Here is a 25,333-nt window from a genome sequence, read left to right on the forward strand (position 1 = left end):
GCCAAACTACAAGGCATTGGGGGTGTGTAGAGAGAGAGAAGTCAGAAATTAATGTAAATATTGATAAGAACCAACAGGGGGGTGCTGTTGCAGAGCAAGAGTCATGAGGTAACCATGGCGCTGGCAGTGCAGACAGTAGTTGCCAGGGGCGACAAGCCTCTGCTGCTACACCAAGCTCAGCAAGACAGAGGGACCGAGGAAGGAGAAGTATTGGGTATTCAAAACGAGCTTGAGGCAGAAGTCACCCTTCACCACAGATCTAGGATCAGATTACATAGCTCCCAATCCTAACCTTAGCCATTAGGGATAAAATTAAATCTGACCCTGCATCAGTGGTTAAGAGTAAATTCCACCCACTGCTCAGTAGGATGGATCAGCACTTTAGTGGAGATGTCCATGCAATCATTACCCTTCATAAGAACATCATTGGCATTCATTATCCTTCATTGACATTGATGTTCGTTAACCTTGAAGCTCAAAGTTGTTGAAGGCAGCAAAATGAACGGTGTGAATAGAACAGACAAAATGAAACACTGTGTTGTTGATTTCCAAGTCCCTCTCAAAGTGCCATGTAATTCTTTCCTCTAAAGAAATGTTATGAAGGTGTTATGTAAGTCCTTTTTTAACTTAAGTGTCACCATATTTCATTGTGGATGGACAAATTTGATTAGGTTATGGTCACCAATGTTCTCTCTGACTCTAATGGTATGGACGATTTCTTCCACCAAGAACACTATGGCTTTCAGTTTGACCACCCTACAGTAAGTGCATTTGTACAGTATGTTTGTGTTAGAACAAAGAGATGTATGACTGTTCATGTTTTTCAGTTTTGAGATGACTGTTGCATGTTATCCTAAAAGAAAAACTTTAAAAACAGAACACCTAGTTGCTGCTTCAAATAAGCTTGGAATTGAACTGATTAAACACTTCCTTGTTGAGGTGTGCCTAGAAAAATGACTCTTGCTGACACTATTTCCTATTGCAAATAGAAATATCAGTGATTTTCTTGAAACACAAGCTGCAGAAATGTATATCTAAAATAATATCTAAACTTTGGCTGTCAGATATAACATTATCAATGATTTAGCACCACAAAAACCCACAACCCACATGTATCCATCCCAACATGTGATGTGCTGCCATGTTGGCAGTGACAACATATGAAATCTTCTTTCCACCGTTCAAATTGAAATTGACAAACCAAATCTATGCTAACAGCTACTGAGGCTGAGCCACACACATATGTCGTAAACTGTTAGCAAGCAGATATTTAGGAAATAAAAAAGGTTAATCTTTTGCAAAGGAAAGGATGGGCATGGTTCAATGCTTGGCCTTTGTGATGTACTGATGAACTCTTATCAGTGCTGCTGCTTGTCCTCAATGCTATAGCTATATGATGATTTTGCTGATGCTAACGTTGGCAGCTTTCATGAATGGGAGTACTTGCATAGATTTGGATCCAGCAGTGTGGGAATATTATTCGACAAGGACTGGTCGTCAGCAATGCCTAAGCGAATTCGAAGTCAGTATTTTTTATCGAAAGTATTCTAGACCAACACTACAGATAGTGTGACTGTCCTATAGAGCAGTGATAGGACCGGTACTAGGACCACTGGAGGTACTTGGCCTATCCACAGAGGATACTTGAGAAGACTCATGCGACCATAGGCCTACTGGTAAAATGCACATGAGGGGGTACTCTGGGCAGAACAAAATTCAGTACATTAACCGAGAAAGCTTGGGACCACTCCTATAGAGTAACGCACATTTCACTGTGTCAGCTTTTTATGCTCCTTGCTGAGCAGCATATTGGAGGATGTGTCGGCCTATCAATGATTGCCCTGTCCCTTTGATGCATGAGGAAGTGGGATTGAAGGGGATTGGCAAAGAATATTATTTCATAATATATTTTACATGATCATTTTTTTACCTTTATTTAACTAGGCAAGTCAGTTAAGTACAAATTCTTATTTTCAATAACAGCATAGGAACAGTGGGTTAACTGCCTGTTCAGGGGCAGAACGACAGATTTGTACCTTGTCAGCTCGGGGATATGAACTTGCAACCTTTCAGTTACTAGTCCAACGCTCTAACCACTAGGCTACCCTGTCACCCAAATTCAAATGAATAGATGTTCCATTTGGTTTCTTTCTGCAGTGCAATGGATTCTCCAGCATAATTTTGACAAGGCTTATCAGACCTGGTTATTTTTAATCTATTCTCCATCATGTTCTTGATTTGAACCCTCACAAAGACGTTAACCCTTTAAATAACATATAGAGCTCTATCAATATCAATGGAAAGGTATAAATACACATGGAACAATATTAAAAGAGAAATAGGCAAACATGATGCAAACCTCTGGCTCACTTCTTGGACTCACTTCAAGATAATGCAGACCATCTTTGAAAACAAAATGTTTGTTTTATTTCGGATGTGAATAATAACACTTGGACCACGGTTACATATGAGCGTGTCAGTGAGTAGGGTTGAAAAGATCTGACTCCTAGTTTACCTAATCCAACTCAACTGACTCAACTCAAAACTGGGAAAAATACACTGGACAATGATAACATGACCCTCAGCTTAGCTGGAAATTTGGCTCCAAAATGGCAGAAATAAGTAAGATGTAAAGAATGCTATAGCTGCAGCTAACAAACACACACAAGCCAAGGGAAAGTTAAACACAGCTGTTCAAATGTAGCCATACTGCAAAAACATCTATTGTTCTCTGAAAAAAAAACACAACATTTGGAGCAAAATTGACCACTCAGAGGAGGGTAGGAAAGGATTCTGAAAACTTCTTGGAATGTTGAAGTTGAAATTCCCTGCTTTTTGCCTCACATGTCGATAGATACCAGTGAGGTTGCAGAGTGGAGGACAGCTCATAATAATGTCTGGGACCGAGCAAATGCAATGGTATCAAACACATGGGAACCACGTGTGTGGTGTATTTGATACCATTCCACTGATTCCGCTCCAGGCATTACCACAAGCCCGTCCTCTCCAACTAAGGTGCCACCAACCTCCTGTGATAGATACACAATGAAAAGTAGGCCTATTTGAACGGTTTTCTTTGGTTTCGTTGACAAATGACAAAACCAAGGCCTGACAGTAGAGTTCAAAGAGGAAAACAGAAAACCAAGTACTCTTATAATGAATCTTCTCCCACACACTCTGAGGGAAATATATGACCCCCGACCCCCATTCAAATGTCACTCTTCCTTAATGTCTGAATGGAGCAAATTCTTGCGGTATTTGCAACACAGTTTGGTAGGATATGCGCTGCCATTTAAAACAACAGATTATGCTCCATGCACCAATTCCACAGTAGTTAATATCCAGCTGAAAATCTTCGGGACATTGGAAGGGCCTGTCCACGCCGACCATTATTTCAAAACCCAGCTGTTAGTTGCTAGGTCATAACATCAGGAGCCAGGATTATGTCAATGAGTTAATGAAAAGTAGTTAGTGTTATCACAAAGGCAGCTGTAAGCAACATTATTTATATTAAAGGGGCAGTGGTATTCTGGATAATGTAGTTAAGTGGGGGCGAATCACACAAACATCAAGCCTTACAGATGGGCATTAATTTCATCAGTCTCAAGCTTCGGTATGAATGACCTTCACACGTTATTCAATTCATTACTAGTGTTGTCGAACTAGTGTAGCTGATTTGGTTGCAGGGAAATCACAAAAAAAATGCATGGATTGTTTTTTCTTCCAGAAAGAAAATAGGTGATGGGGATTGTGGGTAGTGTAGTGTAGGATGATATAAGGACCAATGAGGTCATTTTAAACCAAAACACACACACTCATGCATGCTCATACACACACGCACACAGTACTTCGATGTCATCAATATCACTGACGTCTCATTGCATGTCACTTCTAAATATAAGTGTTGTGTTTGTCACAGACATCCCATATATCAGTGTTGTGACTGTCACAGACATCCCATATATCAGTGTTGTGTCTGTCACAGACATCCCATATATCAGTGTTGTGTCTGTCACAGACATCCCATATATCAGTGTTGTGTCTGTCTCAGACATCCCATATATCAGTGTTGTGTCTGTCTCAGACATTCCAAAGTTACTTTTTTTTTCTTTTTTCTGGAAATCAAAATCCAAGAGAATTTTCTAACATAAATATTCCAAGTGTTCCATCATGTCCCTGTTTTTATCTAAAATGCTCTAGCACAGGACAGAAAAAAACAATGAATACCATGCTTCTGTCAAAAACACTTTCCAGAGGGCATTTTCAAAAAAAAAGTCTAATAAATATATCTTTAAAATAAACAATGTATATATAGAGATACATAGAGAGATATATCTGTCCATCATACAGAAAGTTAAGATTACACAATTCATGGTGGTGTATAAGAGATGTCATTTAAAAAAATGCTTGTTGGACAATGCTGGGTGAGTAAACAAACCCCTTCCTCTTTCTTTCTCTCTTTCTATCCTTCCTTTTCTATCTCCTCTCTCCCTCAGAAATCTCAAAGTGTGAGGAGGTAGGGATTGCTCTCCTTTCGCACAACCAAACCTGAAATAATAAAAAAAGGTCAAGAGAAGGAAAGGAGACGATGAGATGATAATGAAATACTTCAAACGAAGTCGGGAAACCACAGCCGGCTATCAGAAGATAAAGAACATGTATTCCTTTTTTTTCAGGGCGGGGGGGAGGAGTTTGTTGGTTGTCATGACGTTATGGTTGTTGGTTTGTCATTTCTCCTTGAAAAGTCAAGTTCCGGGGGGAATTCAGCCACACAACAAACAGTTGCTCACATGATGGTGCAGCACTTGCAAGGCTGCTTCTCCTTGTTGTTTAACTCAGTGGTACCCCCCTCTGGCTCACCCCCTTTCTCCTTTGCGGAGGATGTCTCCTGGGGGGTCTTGGCGGGGTCAGCGGCGCTGCCGTTGGGTGGGGGAGACTGCTCTTCCTTGGCGCCTCCCTCAGTGATGGTCACGGTGGCTGGAGTGGGCCCAACCGTCACATTCTTGCCCTCGCCGTCCTCGATGACCACCAGCTGGGCCTTGACGGTACCCTCCAGGCCCAGCACCTTGTTGGTCTCTGTCTCGTCCTCCACACTCTGGTAGCCCATGAACACCATAGTGACGGGGTTCTCGGCGCTGGCCTCCATCTCGCCTCCACCTGGCTGGGGACTAGCGCCACCTGCCTTGGCCTCCATGCCTGTGATCTCCTTCTTGGGTGTCGTCTGCTGCTCGGCAGCCAACTCAGCATTGGTGGGGAAGACAGGGGTGGTGTAGGTGGCGCCAGCGGTGGTGGCGTCGCTCATCATGGACTCATCAGCTTTGAGGATGAGCTCGTCCACCTCGTTGGCGCTGAGCTGGTGGACCCCGTTCTCCCCGTTCACCTCGTGTACCACTACGAGAGAGAGAGAGAGATGGAGAGAGAGAAAGGAGAGCGACAGACGTGTCCTTAACAGAAGAGACTCATGAGAGCATGGAGAACTAGACTCGACTAGACTAGAACTAGACAAATTTTTTTTAAATGCCTCCATCCGTGAAGCAATAATCACTGATCTGATAATAATATTGAAGGATCATGCCCAATACCAACAGGTGAACCAAATCAGCTACAGGGAGACCAACGGGACCATTTGAAATGGGGTTTGAATGTATTGACGTCTTTTTGAACCAATACATAATAGCCCAAGTTCACATTCACAAATATAACTATTGAGATAGAGTTATTGGCTTAAAACCAGGTCTATAAGTAGGGATGGTATATTGGTCACCCTGCAACACTTTGTCATACTATGCTTAACTACAGATGTAGAGTCTTAATTTGAGCCAGTTTGCTACAGCAGGAAAGTAATAATGCATCAACAGGAAATGTAAGTTATTATGTGGATTATAATGAATATACATTTTTGAAAGAGTAAATACATTTTCATAAGGGAAAATCAAGTCTGAAATTTCTAAGTGGAAATGACAAACTTCAGAAGCCTCAAATACACTCGTATTGAAACATTTCCTGCATTGCTGGAAAGGTCTCCTGCAACAGGGTGATCAAATTAACATCCTAAACAACATAAACAAACTAGAATCCAAGGGGAGACCCCATTACAGTAGAATATCTCCATACTGAATAATACAACATTATGAGTCCGGAGGTGATGGTGTCCAATTTCAAAATTCCAATCTCGGCTCTCGTTTTCTGAATGTATGTAGTTCTTTTGCTTCACGAGAAGTAAAATTAAGTAAAAAAATATCTACTGTCAATGACTGGATTCACGCCAGTCATTATATGAGACAGAGTATAAAGAAGCTTTTATATAAAGTGAAAATACATTGTGAAGTTTATTGAACCACAAGAGGTAGCCTATGTCTTTAATTGGCTACGATCAAACAAGCAATGTCTGTAATAACTATAATTTTAGGTAGACTTATCCAAGATAATATCTTAATCTTCAGAGAAAACGTTTACCATCTTGTGATATTACTGTTATCAATTTGTTCTTGTACATAAAATATTTAGTGATAAAGTCATAGCTATTAACACTTCTCATAAAGGCATTCACTGTGCATGTCTTAGCTGAGTGTCTCCTTTTGCTGTTGAAATCACGTTGGGAAATCACCTTTCTGGTAATCCTCATACACCTTGACCCCTTGCCCAGAGAGGTTAATGGGCAGTAGGGTGTTGGTGGACAACACCTTAGTCTCGCCCGTGACATTGTCCCTCTCAACGGTGATCTCTACTGAGTACATCGCTGGTTGCATTGGGTGTCAACAAGAGGAGATGTTAGGGCCCTGCAGAATTGTCCTTTCTCTCACACACACACACTCACAGTTATCCCACACATCTATATGTTACGCACTACATAGCCTCCCTCTCTCTCACTCTCTCTCTCTCCTTTTCTCCATCGTTTGTACTGTAATTTGTTTTAAAGACAACCACTCTACACAACAATGCTACAATGTTCCACTAAAAGCCATACTAAATCGATCTACACTAATGAGAACTCAACTAGCTCACCTGGTTAAATAAAGGTGAAATAAATAAACACTAGCCACCAATCAGTATGCCCGTGTAACACCAACACACACGAAGTAAACATAACTACAATTCATGATATTCCTTTGACTGGGGTAGATACTGGATGGGAAAAGTGAGTCATGTTTGCAGAATTTCGTGAACACCAGGTTGTACAGAAAGCATGTACTTCAAAAGTCAAAAGGCACTCGCACATCTGAGCTATCTTTTTTGCAGGTGCATGGTAACAGTTGAAGAAGATGAAGGAAAAAAGAAACCGCACACTGCTCTTGATAGTACGTATCCTTAATAAAGATCAGTGATACTATCAAGAGCAGTGTGCGGTTTCCTTTTTCCTTCAAAGAAAGCATGTACAAAATTCATTTGGATAATTATGCTATTAGGCCACAGCTGACACTGTGAAACTACTTAGCTTTTTTGAAAGCAACACTATAATTTGTCGTGATGTGCACACTGTGTGTGAATCTAACGCTGGCATGACGACGGTGGAGCTGCGTTGCCCAGGCAACATCGCATCTTCTGAGGATAACTACATATAGGGTATCTCCACTGTGAGAACTGAATACTCAGTATACCATCTCTTTACAAGCACTACTCTACTTGTTTAACTCCTTTAGTCACAAATCACATCGAATGTCTGCAGGAATGAATAAGAACAGACCGACATGCAGGCAAAGAGACAAACTCACACAAACTCATACACACACCCAAACAGCTAGACAATCACAGAGACAGACAGTTGATCACTGTGAAGATTAGGACAGAAGACAAATGTTAGGGGAAAATACAGTACAGAAACACGCCTGAGAGTGACAACAAATAGAGGACATGAAATACAGTATACCAAATCACTTCAGAGAATGCAACATGTTGTATGGTATTCTCATTGATTTTGTCTTCTCTTAAGTACTTAGCTATGAGTACTTAGCTGATCAAATACCCAAGTGGTCCGTCATTAAAATAGTTCCTCCCACGTGACTATGTACCTTACCACCCACACATAGTGAATTCAGGCACTACAGCACACTCAGGCACTACAGCACATTCAGGCACTACAGCACATTCAGGTACTACAGCAAATTCAGGCACTACAGCACATTCAGGCACTACAGCACATGCAGGTACTACAGCACATGCAGGTACTACAGCACATTCAGGTACTACAGCACATTCAGGTACTACAGCACATTCATGCACTACAGCACATGCAGGTACTACAGCACATTCAGGTACTACAGCACATTCAGGTACTACAGCACATTCATGCACTACAGCACATGCAGGTACTACAGCACATTCAGGTACTACAGCACATTCAGGTACTACAGCACATTCATGCACTACAGCACATGCAGGTACTACAGCACATGCAGGTACTACAGCACATGCAGGTACTACAGCACATGCAGGTACAACAGCACATTCAGGTACTACAGCACATTCAGGCACTACAGCACATTCAGGTACTACAGCACATGCAGGTACTACAGCACATGCAGGTACTACAGCACATTCAGGTACTACAGCACATTCAGGTACTACAGCACATTCATGCACTACAGCACATGCAGGTACTACAGCACATTCAGGCACTACAGCACATTCAGGTACTACAGCACATTCAGGCACTACAGTACACCCTTTTCACATCATGGAACTGGTAGATATGTCATGTATCATGGGGTGGCAGGTAGCCTAGCAGTTAAGAGTGTTGGGCCAGTAAGCGAAAGGTTGCCGGTTCCAATCCCTGAGCTGACTAGGTGACAAATCTGTCAATGTGCCTTTTAACCGTATTGTTCCTGTAAGTTGCTCTAGATAAGAGTCTGCTAAATTACTCAAATGTAAATGTATACCCCATAACAGTCCCTCCATATTGATCCCCCATAACAGTCCCTCTATATTGATCCCCCATAACAGTCCCTCTATATTGATCCCCCATAACAGTCCCTCTATATTGATCCCCTATAACAGTCCCTCTATAATGATCACACATTGCAGTCCCCTTGCATTGTATTGTTCCTTATCAACGTTTCTAGCTGCTAGATATCTACAGTATATCTATTATTTGTTTATAATAATCATAATGTGGGTGGTGTTTATATGTGTCTTGTCTTGTCTTACACACTGTGGATGGACACTTGTACAAGAGTGTAACGGAAATGTGTTTCATGCATATCCCAACTCCCCCTGAGACCCTGCAGGGAGTGGAGTATGTACAGGATATGGTGAACATACTATGTTCCTTTCTTAGTTTATAGTTATTTAGCTGTTATATGATGGCCGTATTACACCAAAATGTTACCAAAACAAACCAATCCAGGAAAGCATCGGCAATTTGCATTTAATCCCAGCAGGTGTTGATGAAACAATAAGTAGCCCCATTCCACCCCCCATTCCACCCCCCTGCTCAGAAAGGGTTCTCTAGGTGGGAGTTGTATGGTGACCTGGGCTTGAAGTAAAATAACTCATTAGTCACTCCCTCACTGTGGAGTATCAGTGGAATCCCTCTCTCTCCTTTCAGGGCTACTGTGAGGCTGATGAAAGTCAATGTTTAATTAAGGGGGACAGAGGCCCACATATAAGGAGAAGGAGGGCCCAAGTGTGATACTGCTGAAAAGCCCCCTAGAGAGGAGATGAAGCTGTCCCCAGCCATTTGTAACTGTGATTACAATATCCTGAGCTATACTGAGGTGTTGTGTATGACAGTGGGGTAAATTGCCAAGTATTCAGCTATTTTGCTGTCATTCAATGAAACTGTCATCAAAATGACGATTTGATGACGTGTTAGATTAAATGTGATACTGCTGAGAGCACTATTAAGAAGCTACTGACTGGCAATTCAAACTGGTTGTGTTGATAATAATGAGATCCACTGAGGAGTTACATATTGATGTAGCAGGTAGCCTAGTGGTTAAGAGCATTGGGCCAATAATCAAAAGGGTGCTGGTTTGAATCCAGAGCCGACTAGGTGAAAAATCTGTTGATGTCCCCTTTAGCAAGGCGCTTAACCCTCATTGCTCATCTAAGTCGCTCTGGATAAGAGTGTCTGCTAAATTACTAAAATTGATAGATTGTTGAGTTGTTATGTGCCAATGCCATTTTGTGCAAAATTAAGATTTAGGTTATGGGTTAATGTGAGATTCTCTAACACTGTAATATATATCAATGTCAATGATTATTTGGTAATCACTGTTTTTTATTAGAAAAATCATTAATGTAACTAAATTATATGAAGCTGACATCAGATGTTGTACTCAGATCTATGTTAAGAGGCATCTACGATACCAGTCAAGGGTTTTTCTTTATTTTTACTATTTTCTACATTGTAGATTAATAGTGAAGACATAAAAACTATGAAATAACACACATGGAATCATGTAGTAACCAAACATGTTTGTTTTGTTGAGATTCTTCAAAGTAGCCAACCTTTGCCTTGATGACAGCTTTGCACACTCTTGGCATTCTATCAACCAGCTTCATGAGGTAGTCACCTGGAATGCATTTCAATTAATAGGTGTGCCTTGTTAAAAGTTCATTTGTGGAATTTCTTTCCTTCTTAATGCGTCTGAGCCAATCAGTTGTGTTGTGACAAGGTAGGGTGGTATACAGAAGATAGCCTTATTTGGTAAAAGACTAAGTCCATATTATGCCAAGAACAGCTCAAATAAGCAAAGAGAAACGACAGTCCATCATTACTTTAAGACATGAAGGGCAGTCAATCAGGAAAATGTCAAGAACGTTTCAAGTTTCTTCAAGCGTAGTCGCAAAAACCATTGAGCGCTATATGATGAAACTGGTTCCCACGAGGACCGCCACAGGAAAGGAAGACCCAGAGTTACCTATGCTGCAGAGGATAAGTTCATTAGAGTTAACTGCACCTCAGATTGCAGCCCAAATAAATGCTTCACAGAGTTCAAATAACAGACACATCTCAACATCAACTGTTCAGAGGAGACAGCGTTATTCAGACCTTGATGGTCGTATTGCTGCAAAGAAACCACTACTAAAGGACACCAATAATAAGAAGAGACTTGCTTGGGGCAAGAAACACAAGCAATGGACATTAGGCCGGTAGAAATCTGTCTTTTGTTCTGATGAGTCCAAATCTGAGATTTTTGGTTCCAACCGCTGTCTTTGTGAAACACAGAGTAGGCAAACGGATGATCTCCGCATGTGTCGTTCACACCATGAAGCATGGAGGAGGAGGTGTGATGGTGTGGGGGTGCTATTCTTGTGACACTGTCTGTGATTTATTTTGAATTCAAAGCACACTTAACCAGCATGGCTACAGTACCACAGCATTCTGCAGAGATATGCCACTCCATCTGGTTTGCATTTAGGGGGACAATGACCCAAAACACACCTCCAGGCTATGTAAGGGCTATTTGAACAAGAAGGGGAGTGCTGCATCAGATGACCTGGCCTCCACAATCACTTGACCTCAACCCAATTGAGATGGTTTGGGATGAGTTGGACCCAAAAAGCAGCCAACAAATGCTCAGCATATGTGGGAACTCCTTCAAGACTGTTGGAAAATCATTCCTCATGAAGCTGGTTGAGAGAATGCCAAGAGTGTGCAAAGCTGTGATCAAGGCAAAGGGTGGCTACTTTGAAGAATCTCAAATATAACATATATTTAGATTTCTTTAACACTTTTTTTGGTTACTACATGATTCCCTATGTGTTATTTCATAAGTTTGATGTCTTCACAATTTTTTTTACAATGTAGATAATAGTAAAAATAAAGAAACACCCTTGCATGAGTAGGTGTGTCCAAACTTTTGACTGGTACTGTATGTTCAAGACTGGAAAAAAAGGGAAAAGAGGTTGAAAACAGCATTTCTCTAAGATGTTGCTCTACAGTGTGTCTCAGTATGTGATCTACAGGGTACCAAGACTCACCTGTTCTCATTATATCTGATGCACCTCCGGACATGTCCAGACGAGGGCTGTTGTGCACTTTGAGCACTTCCTTGACCTCTATAAGCAGTCAAGGGAGTGGGGTGAGAAACAGATGGAGATAGAGGGAAAGAGGGGGAGAGAGAGAGGGAAAGAGGGGGAGAGAGAAAGAGACAAACACAGAGGAGGTGCCCAGGTTTGGGACAAAGACAGATAAAGAAGACTCCAATGGAATCGTATTGAGATGTCTTCCATTTATGACAAAAATGGGCTCTATTGCATGTAAGATTGCACAGATGCAATTTACAGCATATGATTAATATAATCAGTCAATAATGTCTCAATTCACTATGAATCAGTTAATATATTCCTGAATGAAACAGGAATATATTCCTAAATTTTTTTTTTTTTTACATTGAAAGGAATAACATCACCTTAATATGCTTGCATGACATTAAAATTTAGAGTGAATCTAGAGGCAAAAGCATTTCCCTAAGATGTCGCTCTACAGTGTGTCTCAGTATGTGATCTACAGGGTACCGAGACTCACCTGTTCTCATTAAATCTGATGCACCTCCGGACATGTCCAGACGAGGGCTGTTGTGCACTTTGAGCACTTCCTTGACCTCTATAAGTGGTCATCGAACAAGGAAGTGGGATAAGAATGAGAGCAGGAGGGAGAAAGAGAGACAAACACAATAGACTTGTAAAAGAGGAGAAAGAGGTGAGGAATAAGGTGTGAATGAAGATGTGTTACCTTGAACAGTGCCTGCAGGAGCCTGAGAGAGAGAGAGAGAGAGAGAAAGAGAGAGAGAGAGAGAAAACAGTATTTTAATCCATTCATCATAGAGCATCAAACTCAGAAAACTAATGATCAAACCCAGAAAACACATGATCAAACCCAGAAAACACATGATCAAACCCCAAAAACACATGATCAAACCCAGAAAAGACATCATCAAACCCAAAAAACACATGATCAAACCCAGAAAACACATGATCAAACACAGAATATACCGTATCAAATCATGCTTATATGCTAGTAAACATGTAAACTGTTGTAGGGCGTGTAGAATGAGAGATGGTGTCCCTTGTGGCGGTGACTTGCTGGTGCCAAGGCACAGCATGATGATTCAATCACAATTTATGGCATTCTCCGGATGGATGGCCATATGTTTACACATCATAGGAGAGAAGCACACCTACGCCCGCGGCGTTATCCAGGCAGGGACGTTCCCCCGGCGCCCCGGGGTTAGAGGAGCGAAAGCTGATTAAAATTGAGTTGACATAAATAAATATAACTGTATGAATTTAATTATCACATTTGTATTATTTCAATAGCTCATAAAGAGCTGTACATTTTGACATGACACACTGTATTGGATACATTATGGATTTATCTTTTCAGAGTTGCGGTACTAAACTGTTTCGCTGGACGGTATTCATTCCAAAGTGGGAGCGGCACATTTATTTAGATTGAGTTGTGTTGATTAGATTAGGTAATGTGTGTGAAGCTGTATGCCTTTAGTTTATATTGTTTCTGGACACTAGGGTGACGCTAATTAAACGCTGGGGGTTATTGAAATCGGGTTCCGTCCTAGGTAGGATATCATGAAGTTGAGTTGATCGGTTTATTGAGTCATTGTCGTTGCAATCTCCTGGCTATACTTTGTATCGCAATAGTTGCAGTGTATGCTATGTTACTTTGATTTAAAAAAATGTCCTTACAAGGCCATTTTGAAGGCTTATGGTATGCAGTCTTTTGATAATTGTATTCGTATTGCAGTACTTTTAAATTGGATGCATCCAGTAGTAATATTCATATTTTAGGGTAATATACTTTGATTGACGTAAAGGTCTAATGGTAAACCTTGCCCTTTGGTTAGGCCAGGGTGTGACATGGGTGATTTATGTGGTTTGTTTTGTCTAGGGGTTTTGTAGTTTATGGGATTGTGTTTAGTTAAGTAGTCTAGGAAAGTCTATGGTTGCCTAGAGTGGTTCTCAATCAGAGGCAGGTGTTTATCGTTGTCTCTGATTGGGAACCATATTTAGGCAGCCATATTCTTTGAGTATTTCGTGGGTGATTGTTCCTGTCTCTGTGTTTGTTGCACCAGATAGGGCTGGTTTGGTTTGGTTTGTCTTGTTTTGTTCATTTTTCATCTTTTATTAAAGATGTTTATGAATAACCACGCTGCATTTGGTCCTTCTCTCTTTCACCAGAAGAAAACCGTAACAAACCTCTTATGGATCACCCCCCTTTTTTAAATGTCCCTTTTTTTAAATCTAACTGCCTGTAGCTCAGGCCCTGAAGCAAGGATATGCATATTCTTGGTACCATTTGAAAGGAAACACATTGAAGTTTGTGGAAATGTGAAAGAATATAAGAGAATATAGCACATTAGATCTGGTAAAAGATAATACAAAGAAAAAAACATTTATTTTTCTTGTACCATCCTCTTTGAAATGCAAGAGAAAGGTCATAATGTATTATTCCAGCCCAGATGCAATTTAGATTCTGGCCACTAGATGGCAGCAGTGTCCATACAAAGTTTTAGACCGATCCAATGAACCACTGCATTTCTGTTTAAAATTTTGTAGCAAGACCGCCCAAATGTGCCTAATTTGTTTAAGAAATAACTATGTTCAAAACTATACACTCTCCTTAAACAATAGCATGGTATTCTTCTACTGTAATAGCTATTGTAAATTGGACAGTGCAGTTAGATTAACAAGAATTTAAGCTTTCAGACAATATCAGATCTGTCTATGTCCTGGGAAATGTTCTTGTTAATTTTTTTATTTTACCTTTATTTACCTAGGCAAGTCAGTTAAGAACAAATTCTTATTTTCAATGATGGCCTAGGAACAGTGGGTTAACTGCCTTGTTCAGGGGTAGAACGACAGATTTTTATCTGTGTCAGCTCAGGGATTTGATCTTGCAACCTTTACGGTTACTAGTCCAACACTCCAACCACTAGGTTACCTGCCGTCAACTAGGCTACCTGTTACTTACAACCTCATGCTAATTGCATTAGCCTACATTAGCTCAACCGTCCCGCAGGGGAAACACCGATCCTGAAGAAGTTTTAATTGCACTACACATATGCTTGGGATTCCACCTCTACTCTAAACTTGACTCAATTCATTTAATTCTAGAGCTCAGTTCACTAGCGCTTTTCCATCCCGAAAATGTATTTCAATTTCAGAAAGAATTTCAATAGCATAAAAAACCCTGAAATAATTTGTATAGAAATGTCTCTTTGCGTCTCTGACGGCTCTAGCAAGGTACCATCACCTGACCCAGAAAACTATAATGTGTCTAGAAATGTCTAGATACTTTGAGCTGATTGCTTTCAGTGTAAACTTAAATGACTAAAACCTGACTAAAACCAGATGTACAGTATGTAGAAAAGATAATGAACCTACAGAATATATTTTTTATCACATAATCTTTGAGAACTATTACAAAAAAAAAAGCTTGACAGTCAGGGAGAATTGGCAATTCCAAAAACAATGAATTTAACAGTATAGATTTTGTTATTATGTTTGATGCAAGTTAAGAACAAATTCTTATTTACAATGACAGCCTACCCCAGCCAAACCCGGACAACACTGGGCAAATTGTGCACCGCCCTATGGGACTCCTAATCACAGCCGGTTGTGATACAGCCTGGAATCAAACCAGGGTCTGTAGTGACACCTCTAGCACTTCAGATGCAGTGCCTTAGACCGCTGCGCCACTCAAGTTCTCCTGACAACCCACAGTTTTGAGGTATTGAATTTGCTTCTTGAAGCGACACTCTTATTTAAAACCATAGCTTCTTAATGAAGGAACATTGTGTCACATATTTAACATATTTATTTGAAAACCTGGTTTAAGGGAAGGAATATATTTTCCATTGAGGTATGCCATAAAAACAATGTCCGACAAGGAAGCAAGAAAAACGACTGAGGTAGAAAGAGATGCCACATTGTATAATAACTTTCCCTTTCAGGAAAGCGGTGCCAGCATGGATGGTTTGAGGAAGTGGATATTGACTCGTGAAGGAAAGAGCCAACGAGTTCAAGAAGGAGACAGAAGAGACAGAGCGTCTTTTCTAGCCGTTGCTATGAAACCCCCATGCTAAAAGCTGCCCAGTGTGTGCTGTCAATATGAACATCCCCTTTGGACAAGAGCCCCCCTCCCGTCATCAACTCTTCCTCATACACTGCTTGTCAGACCCAGTGTCTGACTCTCCAGGCCCATCCGGACTGCCACTAATCATATTACTGATGGCATTTGCTCACTCTCAGTCCATCACATGGGCAGTTACTGTACACACAGAGATTTTTGCTTTCATTTATGACCCAAGGCTTGCTCTGGCAATCCCCCCCCCCCCCCCTTCCCTCGATTCCCACTCCCCTACTTCAAACTTCAAACATGCCCCCCAACACACACACTCACTCACACACACACACACACACACGCACGCCCCCCCCCCCCCCCCTTCACACACACACACCCTAGGCAAATACTCGTGTCTCTAATAGTGGGTCATTGTCCGGTGGACCAGCGATGTCCAGCTGCCCTCAGGGGTGGGGGGCTCACTTTGTTGTCGGCAGTCTTGGCTTCTTCCACCTTGGCTGCATCTGTCAGACTCTCTTTGGTGGAGGTCACCGACACGCCCGTCTCCAGCTCCTCCAGTTCCTGTTCCATTCTGCAGAAAAGGGATAAACGTGATCATTCACACACAGACATGGTGTGTTCCAAGCCTGATGTAGTATTCCACAGCAGTTTGGGATTTATGTCTAGTCTATCTAAAATGTTTGTTATTTTGGGCAACTATGCACACAATGAGGGCTTTATAGAGTCAGAAGATACAGCCCATCACACCCAACTACAGAGCTCATCCCCTGGGAAGGTGATACACTGATATTTTTATCTAAAATGAATTGCTCAGAGCAAAAGAGAAATACCCATGAACTATCCCTTTAAATGCCCTCATATTGTTAAATACCAAAACAACCTCACTGGGGCCTTCCTGGCTACGGCCTATCTAACAGAATTAAGCGTTTATTTGAGATCGGGACAATAGTTTCTCCTTAGCATTATCCCATTCTGTATTCTCCCTAGCGCCGGCCTTGACAGCGGCCATTGTTAGCTGCCGTTGCTCATTGGGAGTTGTGACAGTTTAGTGCCAGTGTTGCCCCAGTCTGAGCCCCAATACATCCAGCCAGCGCCAACGTTCTGCCAGGGCTGGGCTGCAGCGGTCAGGAGGAATTTAATCAGCGAAATGGACTGCCAGAGAAGAAGATTGATGACACTGTTTTGCTATGAGTGAGAAAGAAAATGGTTGGATGGAGGATGGGAGGGGGTGCGTGTGGAAAGGGTGGAGGGGGTCTCTTGGCTACTGGGTCTCCTTTTTGTACTGGAGAGATTGATGAGTGCTGTTCCAGACGTTGTCTGCGTTCGTCTCTCCACCAGTGAGCACCCCCATTACTGCCTCCACCATTCCCCCCACCCCCTCCCCATCCACTCTCTTAAGTCTGGCTAGTTTTGTCAACTGGTATTGAGTGCTTTGCAGCATCTCATAGGCTTGTCCTCTTTTCCAGCTAAGATTACAACTTATGTCTTATTAAAATGTTTCAAAGAAACGTTGCAAAAGGGTCCCAACCGTAACAAATGTGCTGTGCCACATTGCCAGAGAGTCGCCATGAAAAAATGAAATAGAGAGAACAGGATATTAGAATCTGACCACGTTAAGAGCAGGTTTTGCCTGGTTAAAGACTGGTGAACTAAAGATATAGAGTGAATCCAGAAACGTATAAAGGTAGTAGGTACACCAGTGTTCCTGGGTTGTAGACGTACCTAATGATGCTCTCCTCCATCCCCTTGAGCTTGGTCTCGTCCTCCGCCAACTGTTTCTTGGCCTCGTCCTGCTCCGACCCAGCAGCTCCGTCTAGCAACCATTTTTCCCTCAGGGACTTTTGCTGGACAGGACAGAAGAACATAGGAACATCAATCACAGACTAATGTCTGATATCAAATGACTTTTTGTTGAAATGTTGTGTTTCGTGGTAAATTGTTTGAAAGAGATAACACATTGTAAACTGTAAGTCAGGAGTTTCAAATATTTCTGGCCCCATCAGCAAAATTACATTGACAAGAGTGCCTTTTCTAGAGGACAGAGACCTTGCAAAATAACACTATGAGACACTATATTCCCCCCAGATGTTTTTAAAGATATCCTGATCTCTGGCTCATGAACTATAAGGTGTAGGTGCATTAGCTATAACATTAGCAACGGTTTCTTGTTCAGCTTATAATGCTTAATTTTAGGACTGTTTTGTGGAGAGCGGACTCTTTATCAGTCTATATAATCACAGAAACAAGGGAACGGTATGTTTCCCTCGGGTACAAAAAGATCAAAACACACAATGTACCTGTCGATACCTTTTAGGGTACATATCCGAATATAACGGAACATTTTTGTAACCAATATTTGAAAATAAAGGTACAATCATCACACACTCTCAAAAAAAGGGGTATGGTGAAGGTATATTTCTGTTTCCCAGGGCGGAGGTGAAGATTAGTGGGGGCATGGATTTCAGTTAGTTATTTTTGGGCAGCCGCGAGTGGAAGTGTTGTACGAGTTTAAGTGGTCTATGGTTATGTAAATTACATTTTGAGCATGTCCTCTGCCTGTTCTGAGGTCTTTATAAAGGATTACATAAGAGCATGTGACAATAATTAATAAGTCATTTGATTTGATTAGGATCTCTTTATGTCCTCATTTGGACTAATCTTCCAAGAGTCCTTAAACATTAAAATACAATGTATAATATGATCACATTTTCACATATAACACACTGTTACAAACAGACATAATACACAGAGATAGATAAAGATAAATACTGTAACAGTCTAAAAAGATGGATTGATTCTTCATCTACCACAGTCCAGCACAACTTTCCTATGTAATTGTATTGTTTAAATGTACATATTGAAAGGTTTCTGGTTTGCTCAGTTAAATTATTTAATTTCTTTATTGCTCTAAATCAAAATGTTATCTTGCCTATTTCTCTTTTCTGTCTGGATAACACACAGATGGTGGACAATATATTCCTAGTATTTACTGAATGTTTGTCTCTTACCAACTGAATACTATTGTGAATAGAATTTGGCTGTTTTAAATTGTGTATATTTTGAAATAAAATAAGCATGTTTTTTTCAATTATCTTGTTGATTGATGACCAACCAAGAGCACTGAGCATGACTACAACAGAATAACCATATCTCCACCTTAAAACAATCCTTGCTGCTTTGTTCTGTGCAATCTGCAGCCTTCTAATTTCACTTGCTGATGCATTTCCCCAGACCACAGAATAGTATTCACCTAACTCAATTAATACTTGTGTTATTTGCTTAAGAATCTTTCCTGGTAAATATTTATCTATCCTTCTGATCATGCATGCAGTTAAAAAAAGAAAAAAATGTACATAGATTAGTTATTTGAGATGACCATGATAAGCAGTTGTCGAGCTGCACTCCCAGTAGTTTGATTTCTTCCACTTCCTCAATTTGTACTCCTCCCATACTTAATTGTATCCCATGATGTTTTGGCCTTTTCCTAGTGGAACAGACCAACATAACATTGGTTTTCTTGGTGTTATAAACAAGTTTGTCCCGGCAAACCCACTCCCTGATATTTTCCAAATCTACTTGTGGAGCTTGCTGTACCTGTTGAACCGATTGACTTGCTGTATAACTTGTAGTATCATCTGCAAACATAGTAGCTTGAGTTTCAGATAAGGATAAGGCATTAGGAAAGTCGTTGGTATATATTAAGTAAAGAAGTGGCCCAAAGCAGCTGCCCTGCGGTATTCCACAGTTTAAAGCATGAGGGGTGAACCATTGATATAGGTGGACTGTTTCCTGTCAGTTAGATATGACTGTATCCAATTCAATGCTACCTCCTTAAAACCATAATACAATAATTTTGTCAAAATTATTTAATGATCCACTAAATCAAATGCTGCACTAAAATCTAAAAATAGTACACCCACAAACCTGCCATTATCCATAGCATTGAGCCACTGGTCAGTCATGTCAACCAATGCAGTAGTAGTGGAATGGTTTTTGCGATAAGCATGCTGATTGGCTGTAATCTGATCCTTCTTTTAAATGTACTCCCATATTTGTCTGCTCACAATACCCTCCAATATTTTACTGAGACTAATTGGTTGACTATTGTCAGGAGTAATGGGTTCTTGCGGTCTTTCGGAATAGGACACGGTTTAGCATGCTTCCATACATTTGCAAACATCCCCTTTTCCAGTAACCGATTAAATATATATTTCAGTGGTGCTGCAATCTGCAAAGTAAAAAATTGTCCATAAGACCATAACCTGTAGGTTTACCATCGGGTAATGGCTTCAATAGGCTTAACACCTCCTCTACTGACACTATTTGTAGACTAAAAGAGCAGGTTTTGTTGCTCATAATATGATCGTCAATCCATTGAACAGTAGCTCAGTAAATTCATTTTCTTTGTAAAAAAAATCTGCAAAATGATTGGCAATATCAGCTGGTTTTGTTATTGTTCTCCCGTCAAATTCCACACTAGATGGGTATGATGAGATAAATGTACCAAATAAGCCCTTAACTGTATTCCATAACTTTTTACAATAACTTTTACAATCAATAAAAGCATTTTTGTAAAATAATGTTTTTTCTTACAATTCAATTTAGCTGCACAATTACGTAGTGTTCTATAATTCTGTTAATACATTTCTAGTTTAGATTTGGCTGCTAAGACTTTTGCCATATTTCTTTGAGAAAAAGCCTCAACGAGTTCATCATCAATCCATGGAGATAGTCCATTACCTCAGTGAGCAAATAAATGAAACATTCTGTATTGTGATTTAAATCAACCTCTAGATAAATCAGCTCCCAGGGTACAGCAGCCAAATAATTTTGAAATAGCTCATGATTAAATCTTTTAAAATGTCTCTTGACCACAATCCTTTGGGGTTTCTTTGGAACCTTGGTGTTTATGGTTATGGTCACAATATTATGGTTTGTCCAGTCCACTGGCATTGATCTGGCTTGTATTACAGAAGATCAGATCAATGCATGTGTCTGAACGGTCACCCAACTTAGTTGATGATCTAGTAGTGTCATTAACCATTTGTTTCAAACCACAGTTCTCAGCATATCTCATCAATTTAGTTGTATTTGAATTATTATGATCCTTCCAATTTATATTAAAATCACCCAAGATAAATACATCTCTGTTGCTATCTGTGGCCTGGTCAAACCCAGTGCATAAGTCATCCAGATAGGACACCTTAGAGCTAGGAGGTCTATACACACATCCTACCAATATGGGTGCCTGGTGAGGCAGATGTACTTGAGCCCATAGTGCCTCTACTTGACATACATTAAGGTCATCCCTCCTCTTAAATGGTATATGATTCTGAATGTACAGTGTTACAACCCCACCATTCCTTTTCCTGTCTCTTCTAAGTAGACTATATCATTGAATGTTCATTTGCCCATCATTTACAGATGCATCTAAATGCGTTTCGGTCAAAGCCAAAATATGAATATTATTTATGTTCACCAAGTTAAAAACCTCATGTATTTTGTTAGGAAGGCTGCATACATTAATCTGAGCTATATGCAACCCTTTCCTTGTCAAGAGGAGATCAATAGAGCATGTATTCATTATAGTACACTACTGTCATGATACACTACAACACACAAACTCAGATTTGAACATTGAATTAAAATAGCCAGGGAATTACTCTAGAGTCCTGATACAGTTGGATTAAAATGGCCAGGGAATCACTCTAGAGTCCTGATACAGTTGGATTAAAATAGCCAGGGAATTACTCTAGAGTCCTGATACAGTTGGATTAAAATAGCCAGGGAGTTACTCTAGAGTCCTGATACAGTTGGATTAAAATAACCAGGGAGTTACTCTAGAGTCCTGATACAGTTGGATTATAATAGCCAGGGAGTTACTCTAGAGTCCTGATACAGTTGGATTAAAATAGCCAGGGAGTTACTCTAGAGTCCTGATACAGTTGGATTAAAATAGCCAGGGAATTACTCTAGAGTCCTGATACAGTTGGATTAAAATAGTCAGGGAGTTACTCTAGAGTCCTGATACAGTTGGATTAAAATAACCAGGGAGTTACTCTAGAGTCCTGATACAGTTGCCCGTTGATATAAAGTTTATCCATCACCATGGAGACTCGTTGATTCAGGCAACGCTTTTCCTTCATGATAGGATACAGTTTTTCTCTCCTTTCATTGATCTCGGTGGGTAAGTGATCATTCATTCCAAAATCAGTGTTTCTGAGTTCTCTGCCCCTGCTCTTTGCCATTTCCTTTTGCTTAAAATTATCAAAACATGCAATAATAGCCTGTGGCCTATTTCCAGAGGCCTTGCCTATTCTATGGACTCTGGAGAAAGTGGCATTACGCACAACATCAGTGGGCAGTTTTAGTTGAGTTGATATAACGTCTCGGACAGTGTCCTCAGCTTCTGCTGTTTTCATTCTCCAGTATCCCTGAAAATATTAGATAGTCCTGGATTGATCGACACTGTACATCAAGCAAGGTTTCTTTAAGTTGTTTTTTCTCCCTTTGCACCACCTCCACCTTGCCATGAATAGAGTCTACAGTACTTTTCAGAGCCGTGTTCTCTTTCCTTAGATCATCAATCTGACATAATTAATAAGAGCATGTGCTATAATTCATATTGTGGTGACCTTAACCCAGTCCTTCTCAAATAGTGGGGCGCGCCCCCCTGGGGGAGCTCGGAGCGATGCCAGGGGGGCGGGCGCGTGTGACCCTGGGGAACATGCTTTTTTTTGCGGCAGGGAGTAATTTCTTTTTTGCACCGAACAAGAGCACACAGCACAGAGCAGGAGATATGAAGTGCAGATAACAAACCCATAACAGACACCATGGAAAAATATTTAACAGGGATGAAAAGAAAGGCGGAGAGAGACGGAGATAATGAGACAAACATAAGTCTCCCGAAAGCTAAGATGAGGAAATATGAGGAAGCGTATGTAGCGCTTGTCTTCACTGTGACTACGGTGGGAGACAATGAAAGACCGGTATGTTTACTGTGTCTAAAAATGTTGGCAGCGGACAGCATGAAGCCAAATAAATGAAGGCGTCACTTAAAGACATTACACCCCAATCATGCTGATAAGCCGCATGAGTTTTTTCAGTGGAAACGTGACGAATATTGCTAACAATCGTCCCGCTTTGTGAATGCTACTTCAGTAAACCAGCGAGCACTGTTAGCATCATATAATTGCTCAGTTAAAAAAAACCACTCCATGGCAGAGGAGCTGATACTGCCTGCAGCATTAGACATGGTCTCTGTCATGCTGGATGACGCAAGTACTGCAAAAATAACAACTATCCCTCTGTCCAATGACACTGTCACCAGACGTATAAATGACATTGCTAACGATCTTAAAGAACAGCTGGTAGATAAACTCAAAGACAAACGCTTTGCCTTACAGTTCGATGAAGCAACTGACAGCAACAAAGACTGTTTGTTTATCGCTTATGTACGTTTAGACATGACAAACTCCCTGTGTGAGGATCTACTGTTTTGTAAATATGTCAGACAGAGCCACAGCTGAAGAGATATTCAAAATGCTGTACTGCTTCCTGACTGAGAATGGGCTAAAGTGGGAGAACTGCATTGGCATTTGCAGTGATGGTGCACAGACCATGGCAGGGATGAGAAAATGACTTTGGGCTCTCATCAAGAAGGCCTCACCTAATGCGGAGTGGACACACTGTGTTATACACAGAGAAGCACTGGCATCAAGGCACCCTTCCTCTGAATTAAGTGATGTTATGACTGACATTGTAGGTGTAGTCAATTTTATAAAGACCAGACCACTAAAAACAAGAGTCTTCTCTGCTATCTGTGAGGACATGGGAGCTGAACATCAAGCTGTGCTGTTTCACAGTGAAGCAAGATGGCTGTCACGAGGAAAAGTCTTGTCCCGAGTTTTTGAGCTCAGAGAGCAGATAATGGTAGTTGGCTCTGGCAGATCCTGGCTGGCTGGCAGTTCTGGCAGATCCTGGCTGACTGGCAGATCTGGAAGATCCTTGCTGACTGGCGGCTCTGGCTGCTCCATGCTGTCTGGCAGCCCTGGCTGCTCCATGCAGACTGGAGGCCCTGGCTGCTCCATGCAGACTGGCGGCCTTGGCTGCTCCATGCAGACTGGCGGCCCTGGCTGCTCCATGCAGACTGGCGGCCCTGGCTGCTCCATGCAGACTGGCGGCCCTGGCTGCTCCATGCAGACTGGCGGCCCTGGCTGCTCCATGCAGACTGGCGGCCCTGGCTGCTCCATGCAGACTGGCGGCCCTGGCTGCTCCATGCAGACTGGCGGCCCTGGCTGCTCCATGCAGACTGGCGGCCCTGGCTGCTCCATGCAGACTGGCGGCTCTGGCTGCTCCATGCAGACTGGCTGCTCTGGCTGCTCCATGCAGACTGGCGGCTCTGGCGGCTCCTTGCAGACTGGCAGCTCTGGCGGATCCTTGCAGACTGGCAGCTCCTTGCAGACTGGCAGACTGGCAGCTCCTTGCAGACTGGCAGCTCTTTGCAGACTGGCAGCTCCTTGCAGACTGGCAGCTCCTTGCAGACTGGCAGCTCCTTGCAGACTGGCAGCTCCTTGCAGACTGGCAGCTCTGAACAGGCGGGAGACTCCGGCAGCGCTGTAGAGGAGGAAGGCTCTGGCAGCGCTGGACAGGCGAGGCGCACTGTAGGCCTGATGCTGGCACTGGTGGTACTGGGCCGAGAACACGCACAGGAAGCCTGGTGCGGGGAGCTGCCACCGGAGGGCTGATGCGTGGAGGTGGTACTGGATAGACCGGACCGTGCAGGCGCACTGGAGCTCTTGAGCACTGAGCCTGCCCAACCTTACCTGGTTGAATGCTCCCGGTCGCCCTGCAGTGCGGCGAGGTGGAATAGCCCGCACTGGGCTATGGAGGCGAACCGGAGACACCGAGCGCAAGGCTGGTGCCATGTAAGCCGGCCCAAGGAGACGCCCTGGAGACCAGATGCGTAGAGCCGGCTTCATGGCACTTGGCTCGATGCTCACTCTAGCCCAGCCGATACACGGAGCTGGAATGTACCGCACCGGGCTATGCACCTGCACTGGAGACACAGTGCGCACCACAGCATAACATGGTGCCTGCCCGGTCTCTCTAGCCCCCCGGTAAGCTCAGGAAGTTTGCGCATGTCTCCTACCTGGCGTAGCCATACTCCCTGTGAGCCCCCCCCCCCCCCCCCAATACATTTTTGGGGCTGACTCTCGGGCTTCTATCCGCGTCGCCGTGCTGCCTCCTCATACCAGCGCCTCTCCGCTTTCGCCGCCTCCAGTT

At 42.1% G+C, this 25,333-nt stretch overlaps 1 protein-coding gene across 3 annotated transcripts in view; it reads right to left on the bottom strand.

The window, feature by feature from the left end:
• Positions 1 to 2,404: 2,404 nt before the first annotated feature.
• Positions 2,405 to 25,333, bottom strand: part of LOC110490953 (paralemmin-1) — a 72,820-nt gene continuing 49,891 nt past the window's right edge. Inside the window, exons 4-10 of one of the 3 annotated variants that reach the window (XM_036952292.2) lie at positions 17,771 to 17,892; positions 16,511 to 16,619; positions 12,680 to 12,701; positions 12,473 to 12,550; positions 11,926 to 12,003; positions 6,608 to 6,739; positions 2,405 to 5,391 (exon numbers count right to left, since the gene is read on the bottom strand). In XM_036952292.2, coding sequence (XP_036808187.1) covers positions 4,787 to 5,391; positions 6,608 to 6,739; positions 11,926 to 12,003; positions 12,473 to 12,550; positions 12,680 to 12,701; positions 16,511 to 16,619; positions 17,771 to 17,892 — 1,146 coding nt within the window. In that variant the 3' untranslated portion in view covers positions 2,405 to 4,786. The remainder of the gene's footprint in view (positions 5,392 to 6,607; positions 6,740 to 11,925; positions 12,004 to 12,472; positions 12,551 to 12,679; positions 12,702 to 16,510; positions 16,620 to 17,770; positions 17,893 to 25,333) is intronic. The other 2 variants (XM_036952453.2, XM_036952535.2) reach the window with 2 other exon arrangements.

The sequence above is a fragment of the Oncorhynchus mykiss genome, chromosome 1 (genome assembly GCF_057628025.1).
Source record: "Oncorhynchus mykiss isolate SJ-2025 chromosome 1, ASM5762802v1, whole genome shotgun sequence".
Taxonomy (NCBI): Eukaryota; Metazoa; Chordata; class Actinopteri; order Salmoniformes; family Salmonidae; genus Oncorhynchus; species Oncorhynchus mykiss.